The sequence below is a fragment of the Berghia stephanieae genome, chromosome 15, assembly GCF_034508935.2.
Source record: "Berghia stephanieae isolate SIO BIC M18660-M18661 chromosome 15, UCSD_Bste_1.3, whole genome shotgun sequence".
Classification (NCBI taxonomy): Eukaryota; Metazoa; Mollusca; class Gastropoda; order Nudibranchia; family Aeolidiidae; genus Berghia; species Berghia stephanieae.
Window position 1 is genome coordinate 9,892,525 of NC_088374.1, and position 10,000 is coordinate 9,902,524.

Here is a 10,000-nt window from a genome sequence, read left to right on the forward strand (position 1 = left end):
TTAACAAAGAAAAGCGGTACTTTTTATTCTTCATGCTGGTTCAAACTTTTTGACATGTCATGTGATCAGAATGTATAAAAGTCCAAACTTGATCATATTTATAATGTTTTTCTCTTTTGTGCTCGTCGTAGAAGTAGTTCATAAGGGCGTTCGCCATGGTTCCGATAGTTTAGAATTAGTTACTAAGTTACTATGCGTCATTACGAGGGAAGTGACGTCACGACTGTTGAAGCCTATTTCTGTTCTCTCCTCTTACTTTATTCATGTTATTTTTCTGGTTTAGCAAACTGTACTGTGACGAATTTGGCCACGGATGACAACAAGTTTTTGTTTGGCTACAAAAAGACAACAACGGCTGGTGCCCACGTGACCACTGCTTCACAGATATTGCACGCTTTCCAAGTTGGTGTCCTTAATGTTGTCGGTTTTGTTGATGTTGTTCTTGTTGTTGTTGTTGGTTTTGTAGATATTGATGCTGATATAGTCATTGTTCATCTTGTGATTGGCATACTTTTCATGGTCCTTAACTCCATATTTCTTTCTTTGTAATCTTCGCTGTCGTCGTTGTCATCGTCTTCACCATCATCATCATCATCATCATCACCACCATCATCATCATCATCATCATCATCATCATCATCATCATCATCACCACCACCATCATCATCATCATCATCATCATCATCATCATCATCATCATCATCATCATCATCATCACCACCATCATCATCATCATCATCATCATCATCATCATCACCATCATCATCATCATCCTCACCAGCCCCGCGCTACAATCATTATTGCCAGGACCAAAATACCACCCCTGTACTTATCGGTCTATCTATTCATCAAGATCCCATATCTGACGGCGATTAGAACCTTTGGTACAGATATAGGAGAAACGTAGAGTGACTCAGCGTCTTTGTTTCGTATCCGAAAGATACCGAGTTCGACCAGCCGACGCTGCGCTGTATGGCCTTTACCAAGTCACCTCGTCCTAGCTCAATTTGCGGCACTGCACTGCGGCTGACGCCTGGGTTATTCCAGTCTTCCCTTAGAATAGACCCTAGAGAAAGATTTCGCCTATGAGATGAGTAAAGGGAATTCTATTTATTTTCACTGGTTGTGACAAATCGTCTCAACTCCCCCCCCCCCCCCAAAAAAAAAAAAAAAAAAAGTTGTGCTTATATATAGAACAATATTCAGTAAACGTGCTCAAAGCGCTTTACAAGGGGTCCCTGACAAACAGCAACACTTAACGTGAAGTACGTGACTTGAAGCCAATTAGGCGATATTACAATTTTTGCGACAGAGACAACGCTGTTAACGGCCAGGTACTCATTTTTACGGCTGAGTTCGGTGAGATAATGTGAGTAAAGAGCCCTTTCCAAGGACTCAACTATGCCCCGTCTAGGCTCGAATCCAGGACCTTCCGATCCGAAAGCAAGTGTCATACCACAAGACCACATAGCCGCAAAACCCAATTTTGTTGGGTAAGCTATCGTTGAGTCCTTGGAAAAAAGGCTCTTTATTCACATTCTTTCACTGTACTCAGGTGTAATGTGAGTACTTGGATACCAACTTGCGCTGCCCAAACGGGGCTCAAACCAATAACCTTCCGATTCGAAATCGAGTGTCATAGCACGAGACAACATAGCCGCACAACACCGTTCTGAGACAATGGGTACTAGGTCCCATTTTCATCAGTCAAAGAAAACCACAATTTGTTTGTTTTTTACTTATTGACTTAAAGAGGAAAATATGTGTATTGCTTTGCCTCATGCATAGAACAATACCTTGAGTGTTTTGAAATTGCAAATTTTCTCTGGTGATTCTATGGAGTCCAAAAGATAACTTGAGATAGGCTTCAACAGTCGTGACGTCACTTCCCTCGTATTGACGTATAGTAACTTAGTGACTGGTTCTAAACTATCGGAACAATGGCAGACGCCCTTATGAAATACTTCTCCGACGAACATAAAAGTGTATCCAGAGGAGAAAAACATCATAAATCAGATCATGTTTTGACTTTTATACATTCTGATCAAGTGACATGTGAAAAATTTCTAGCCAGCCAGTACCGATGTTCTTTGTTTAGAACCAAGCTGCTGGTTGTTGGGATGACGTGACATCAAACTATTGAATCCAATTGTTAACTCATTTTCTATGAGGATGTGACTTGACAACGTTTTGAAAGTCACCGACTCAATAGACACCTAGATAACCACACCTCTCGGACAGTTGTCATAATGTAAACAATGGCAGTAATAGGTAAACATAGCAAGCTACACGGGTTTGACTATCGATGGTATACGCCCACTGTTCTACCGCTTGATGAATAGAGCCGACAAAGAAAACTATGTGTAAACTATTATAAAATGATCGAGCAAATTGTGTGATATCTCGTCACCCATCTGGCGGTTAAAATACAATAACAATGATCATAGAGAGATTGATTTTATTCACGTCCTTGTATAAACAATTACATATGTTTTTCCGAGCACGTGTGAAGGTGTGTCACAAATTCTATATTTTGATTGGTCAAAAATCTACTAGTTAATTCAAGAAGAACATCAGATAAAAGAAAATCCATCATTTTAGTCTCTGCATTCATTTAAGATCTTTGAAAAATATATGATTTATAATAACGAGTTTTCGACGTTGTGTTCTCAACAATGAATTTGACTAATTGTTACAATGAATGGCATGATTAGTCAGATGATGAAAAGGTTTAAACTGAGTTATTGTCAAGTTTAGTTAGAAGATCAATTTTTATCAAATTTGAGTTCTTGTCATAAATAGTTAAATCAACCTTTTTAGTACATCTTCGGGAAATACCAAATCTTAATTTCACTTCTAAGTATTTTGTACTAGATAGTCAAGTTGAATAATCATGAATTTTGAGAAAAGTTGCTGGATACCTTTCCTATACATCTGACCATGACTTCATGAAAAATCACCCGATCTACTTCAAGTAAAGATTAAAATGATCTGGTGAGCATATTCTTTCAGAAAATGGAAAAAATAAAAAACCCAATAAAAAAACAAAAAAATTGCAAATTCAAAATTTTCACAATTTGACTGATTATGTCATGCACTAACACAATAGGAGCGATCTATATTCGTGTTTTCGTCCAAACTAGTCATCGATCACATGATTAGTTGCTGTACAACGATTGGAGATTTCTCAATAAATGTAAACACGCTGCTTTTTAAATTGGTTAAAATACATGAAAAATGTATGTATAACAAATCACATGAATTGTCATGCACGAGCAAAATAGTAGACCGTAACAAAGTTATTGTGTTGAGATATTGTCTACAAACTGGACACTGTTTCACTATAGTGTAGGTACTGTGACGATCGTAGATTGATCATAGGAAAAGGATAATTAGTAGTCTGTGATTAAGTTTATGTATATATATGTTGTGTAGCGAGAGATACAATATAGTGTATGTATAGTGTTATATAGACTGTTCGTAGAGATACTGTATTGTAGTAGTAGTGTATGTAGTGATATTGATACACAGATGAATATGGTAAGTTAGTTAGATAGTAGTAGTAGTATAGTAGTAGTAGTAGTAGTAGTAGTAGTAGTAGTAGTAGTAGTAGTGTAATAGTAGTAATAGTAGTAGTAGTAGTAGTAGTAGTAGTAGTAGTAGTAGTAGTAGTAGTAGTAGTAGTTAGTAGTAGTAGTAGTAGTAGTAGTAGTAGTGTAGTAGTAGTAAATAGTAGTAGTAGTAGTAGTGTAGTATAGTAGTAGTAGTAGTAGTAGTTAGTAGTAGTAGTAGTAGTAGTAGTAGTAGTAGTAGTAGTAGTAGTAGTAGTAGTAGTAGTGAAGTAGTAGTAGTAGTAGTAGTATATAGTAGTAGTAGTAGTAGTAGTAGTAGTAGTAGTAGTAATAGTAGTTAGTAGTAGTAGTAGTAGTAGTAGTATAGTAGTAGTAGTAGTAGTAGTAGTAGTAGTAGTTAGTAGTATAGTAGTAGTAGTTAGTAGTAGTAGTAGTTAGTAGTATGTAGTAGAATAGTAGATAAGTAGTATAGTAGTAGTAGTATGTAGTATATAGATGAAGTAGTAGTAGTAGTAGATTAGTAGTAGTAGTAGTAGTAGTAGTAGTAGTAGTAGTAGTAGTAGTAAGTAAGTGTAATAGTAGTAATAGTAGTAGTAGTAGTATAGTAGTAGTAGTAGTAGTAATAGTAGTAGTATATAGTATAGTATAATATAGTATAGTAAGTAGTATAGTAGTAGTTAGTAGTAGTAGTATAGTAGTAGTAGTAATAGTATAATAATAGTAGTAAATATAGTAGTAGTAGTAGTAGTATAATAGTAATAATAATAATAAATAATAATAATATATAGTAGTAGTAGTAGTAATAGTAGTAGTAGTAGTAGTAGTAGTAGTAGTATAGTAGTATAATAATAATATAATAAATAGTAGTAGTAGTAGTAGTAGTAGTAGTAGTAGTAGAGTAGTAGTATAATGTAGTAAGTAGTAGAAGAAGAAGAAAAAAGAAGAAGAAGAAGTAGTAGTTAGTATAGTAGTAGTAGTAGTAGTAGTAGTAGTAGTAGTAGTAGTAGTAGTAGTAGTAGTAATAGTAATAATAATAATAATAATAATAATAATAATAGTAGTAGTAGTAGTAGTAGTAATAGTAATAATAATAATAATAATAATAATAATAATAGTAGTAGTAGTAGTAGTAGTAGTAGTAGTAGTAGTAGTAGTAGTAGTAGTAGTAGTAGTAGTAGTAGTAGTAGTGTAATAATAATAATAATAATAATAGTAGTAGTAGTAGTAGTAGTAGTAGTAGTAGTAGTAGTAGTAGTAGTAGTAGTAGTAGTAGTAGTAGTAGTAGTACTGGTAGTAGTAGTAGTAGAAGAAGAAGAAGAAGAAGAAGAAGAAGAAGAAGAAGTAGTAGTAGTAGTAGTAATAGTAGTAGTAGTAGTAGTAGTAGTAGTAGTAGTAGTAGTAGTAGTAGTAGTAGTAGTAGTAGTAATAGTAATAATAATAATAATAATAATAATAATAGTAGTAGTAGTAGTAGTAGTAATAGTAATAATAATAATAATAATAATAATAATAATAATAATAATAGTAGTAGTAGTAGTAGTAGTAGTATAGTCTAGAGGAAACCTTCATAACCCTTTCATAACGTCCGCCAAAAATGTTTTAACGGAATCGGAATGCGATATATATGCGGAGTGTTATCATGATTAGTGCCGGTCTGTTGACATTGAGCATTTTTAATAAAATGTGATTTTGTATGCGGTAATCATGGGATCCATAATTGGTTACAATGGTTTTCCATACGTGACTCGCGGTTTGGCCTTGACACAGCACAGACTAAATGTGTCAGTTCACGGCAGCAAACGTACACGCCGACTGCTCCGTCTGTTTTGTTTTATCAGAACACTGATGTCTATAAACCATATTAGGTCCCCTTTTATGCCCCCATCACAGTTAAATAAAAGGTAAATGCCGTTTTAAAAATATGTTTTCAGTTAAAGTGACCCACTTTCATTCTTTCAATCATTCATTCATGTTTTCTTTTTTTCCGGTAGGTAGTAAAAGTATGGTGCTCCGTTTGAGCACAATATTTGTTACTGGGTACATGTATGTGTATAGTGCACTGTCCACTAAAGCGCTTTACAAGGGATCCCTCTCTAGCCAACAGAAACACTTAACAATTTGAACTGATGTAATAGCAATATATATATATATATATATATATATATATATATATATATATATATATATATATATATATATAAATATATATATATATATATATATATATATATATATATATATATATATATGCTCCTGGCAACCTTTTTTTCCATTGATTCCAACTCTGAAAATAAAAGTGAAAAGAAATATTTGTCCTATTACTATTAACTCATCACTATTATACTCCTTTAAAAAAAAAAATATTTTGAGCCATGTGGCCCCTGGTGCCTGAATTTATCCCGGTTTCTGTAACGTTAATCGCCCTCATAGCGATTGTCTGTTTAACACTGAAACACTCTACCATTCAGCGATGGGCCCTTAGCCTTCACACCAGCAGTCGTCTTCTGAAATGTTTGTCTGAATTGACTGAGAGTTCCAAAAAGGACTTTCTGGAAATGCATAAAGAGGAAACGAATGCGCGTATCGCTAGTGATGCGCTGGACAGGGAAAAAATTCGGACAAAATTAGATAGATGCATCAACCCCCTAAGTGCAACTGCGCATCCTGTTTGCCTTGAGAACATCGCTGATGGAAAAGTGAGCCCTCAATCTGTCAATGTAGACGATTCTATCAGCATCGGTACCACGGACATGAAAGAATTTGAGAAAACATGGCCCAATGAATTCTATAAAGCACTTTCTACCAAAGTGACAACAATGGCAGCCGGGAAAAAATCTATTCAAAGTGACCGTGGTCCAATATACGACACAAGTTTGATTTATTCTCGCGCTATGGGATTAATGGCTTGTCGAGATTTTGACATAGAGTCTCTCTTTAAATATGAACTGGCACCATTCCCGACATCTTTATTCAGTGACAATGGAGACATACGTACTGCTACTACAAAAGCTGCTCTGAAGAGAAATCTGCAAGAAACTGTCTCTGCTTGTGGTGGACAACATCCTGAGATCGTGATCTTAGATGGATGCGCACTTCTTTATTGTGTAAACTGGCCATCCAAAGGAACCATCCAAGACTATGACAATAGTTTTTGGACTCTCTTATTGCCGAAAATGGACAGAAGTGACGTGCACGTTGTCTTTGACAGATATCATGATTTCAGCATCAAAAGTGCTACTCGACAAAGTCGCAGTATAAAAGTTCGAACGGTACACACTCCTCTGCCTGCTCAAGGCTCAATTCTTGCCTGCACTGAGAACAAAAAGCAATTGATTAGCATACTCTGTACGGAATTAATGTCCAGGGCTGTAGCTCAACCATGTGAAAGGCGTCTCGTTATCACAGGACACGAAAATGCTCCTCTCCAAATAAAAATGGAAAAGTCTCCACAAGGACAGACTTGGAGACGACACACGACGAAGCGGATGTCCTTATGGTGAAACAAGCAATACATGCTGCTTCATTGACCAATGTTGTGAAGGTGGTTAGTGACGATACGGATGTCTTTGTACTGTTAGTTCATTTCTACTACAAGCTTGACTTGGACTCCAGTCACTGCTCGGTGATGATGGAAGCTACAAGTAGGGACCGTGGACTTGTTGACATTGGGAAAACGGTCTCGAGAAATCAAGAAATTGCGCCTTATCTTCTTGCAGCACATGCGCTATCTGGCTGTGATACAGTGGCTAACCCGTATGGTATAGGGAAAAACACAGTCATCAAAGTTCTTCAAAAGGGACACAAACTGGACAACCTTGGAAACACCAGTGCCAGTTTTGAAGATGTTATCAAGAAGCCACCTTCTTCATAACTGCATGCTACGGCGTTCACGATGAAGCAACTATGCCTGGCGCCAGGTACAAAGTTTGGCTGAAGAAAACGGGGGAAAATCATTAAAAAGGTCCCTGACTTGAAAACCATACCCCCTACCTCAGAAGCATTCTGTGAGAACACCAAAAGAGCGCACATTCAGACAGCAATTTGGTATCATAGTCTTTGAAAAACTCCCCAGATTTACAACCAACAGATTTTGGATGGATGAAGTTGCCAGCAACCAAATCACTTGTTCCAACCACAGTGCCAAGCAACACACCGAGTGTACCGCCCGAGTTGTTAGAGACTATTCAATGCGGATGTTCTTCTGAACAACCTTGTGGATCATCAAAATGTCGCTGTGTTGCCGCGCAGCTTCCATGCACAATATTTTGTAAATGTCATGATCGTGAGTGCTGTCAAAATCTCCTTTATCAAGCTGCTTCCATGTCAAGCGATGAGTCAAGTGACAAAGACATTGATGATGAGTGATTTAGTTTACCAGAGATACATGTCAGATATGCCGAAAATTGTCATTCTATTTTTTGTCCTTCAGTAAATATCAATGTAAAAAAGCAAAGGCGAAGAAAACTAAAGACTCAAAACAAGGCACGGTCTTTCTATATGGAGACTCTCTCCGTGTTTTTGTGTGATCTGACACCTTTTCCACACAAAATGTCAATTTTGATTATCCCAATTATACTTTCACCGCTGTAGGAAATTTAAATACCAACAAATAGCATAAATAACCTAAATTCTGTATTGGTCTTGTCAATGCCTTCAATTTGATACCAAACACGGCTATATTTGGGTCATTTTACGAGACCATCTTGGCAGTGACCTTGACCTTTTGGATAGTTAAATTGCTAATAACTTGTCAACTATTCGGCCAATTTTTAAAAAAGAAGTATTTTTGTAATTGATTTGACTAAATCTTTCATTCTGTATAATATAAAATGATTTTTGAGGATTTTTAAAAATGACCTTTTCGTGACCTTTGTGACGTAATTTCTCAAAATGCTCAATGTGCTCATGGCAGCACTATTCAGACATTTAATCTTGAGATGTTCAACTTTAATAAAATGCAAAAAAAAATTTGGCGGACGCTTTTTTTGGGTTATGGTTAAAATCATGATTTGGCAACCAGACTAGTAGTAGTAGTAGTAGTAGTAGTAGTAGTAGTAGTAGTTAATAATAATATAATAATATAGTAAGTAGTAATAGTAAGTAGATAGTATATTAGTGATATGTAGTAGTAGTAGTAGAGAAGATAGTAGAGATAGGAAGTAGTATAGTATAGAGTAGAGTGTAGTAGTAGTAGTATAGTATAGTATGTAGTAGTAGTTAGTAGTAGTAGTAGTAGTAGTATAGTAGTAGTAGTAGTAGTAGTAGTAGATAGTAGTATAGTAGTAGTAGTAGTAGTAGTAGTAGTAGTAGTAGTAGTAGTAGTAGTAGTAGTAGTAGTAGTAGTAGTAGTAGTATAGTAGTAGTAGTAGTAGTAGTAGTAGTAGTAGTAGTAGTAGTAGTAGTAGTAGTAGTAGTAGTAGTATAGTATTGTAGTAGTATAGTATGTAGTAGTAGTAGTAGTATAGTAGTAGTAGTAGTAGTAGTTAGTAGTAGTAGTAGTAGTAGTAGTAGTAGTAGTAGTAGTAGTAGTAGTAGTAGTAGTAGTAGTAGTAGTTAGTAGTAGTAGTAGTAGTAGTATAGTAGTAGTAGTAGTAGTAGTAGTATAGTAGTAGTAGTAGTAGTATAGTATTTAGTAGTGTAGTAGTAGTAGTAGTAGTAGTAGTAGTAGTAGTAGTAGTAGTATGTAGTATGTAGTAGTAGTATGTAGTATAGTAGTGTAGTGAGTTAGTAGTAGTAGTAGTAGTAGTAGTAGTAGTAGTAGTATAAGCAGTGACAGCAGTAATAACAACAGTAGAAATCGTAGTGGTAACAATAGCATCGTTAACACTAAATGTAGTAGAATGAAAACTGTTTGTGACGTTTCCCTGTGTTTCATAATAATGACAACAGATCCAAACTCCTGGACACCATCGTCCACCACGGGATCAATCCCAGTGAGAGCCCAAGTTCAAGGTCGTCGGTACATAGCTCCAGGGAAAGGCAAAGACTTCGAGCATAGATATGATTTTTTCCACTGGAAAACTTCAAACTTGAGAAAAGATTACTGGGAGGTACGTATGTTATTAAAAGAAAATAAATATGAACTTTCATATAGAGCGGGGGTCCCGATAGCTCAGTTGGTAGAGCACTCGCTTCACACACACAAAGGGACCGTGATCGATCCGGGGTGCAGCCGAGATTATTTTTCTGACCACCCTGTCCACCCAGCAGTGAATGGGTAGCTAAGTGGTTTAGATTTGGCGGAACGTACTTTGCGATAGATTAGCGTCCTATCTAAAGGGTAGCAAGCAATTGCAATTGTGCGTTTCACGCTATAGAAGCCGGGATAAACTCCGGCTCCATGGGGCGAATGGCTCTGAAGGAATACTTTTTTTTTCATACAGAGCATTTTCACAGATTTACCATGCTCAATGCGCTTTACAAGGCTA

The 10,000-nt window shown here is 36.1% G+C and overlaps 2 protein-coding genes across 2 annotated transcripts in view; both read left to right on the plus strand.

Moving 5' to 3' along the window:
- Positions 1-549, plus strand: part of LOC144960359 (uncharacterized) — a 6,368-nt gene extending 5,819 nt beyond the window's left edge. Inside the window, exon 5 of the mRNA XM_078893442.1 lies at positions 284-549. Coding sequence (XP_078749568.1) covers positions 284-549 — 266 coding nt within the window. The remainder of the gene's footprint in view (positions 1-283) is intronic.
- An 8,902-nt stretch (positions 550-9,451) lies between these two features.
- LOC144960360 (uncharacterized) overlaps positions 9,452-10,000 on the plus strand; it is a 26,882-nt gene continuing 26,333 nt past the window's right edge. Inside the window, exon 1 of the mRNA XM_078893443.1 lies at positions 9,452-9,622. Coding sequence (XP_078749569.1) covers positions 9,452-9,622 — 171 coding nt within the window. The remainder of the gene's footprint in view (positions 9,623-10,000) is intronic.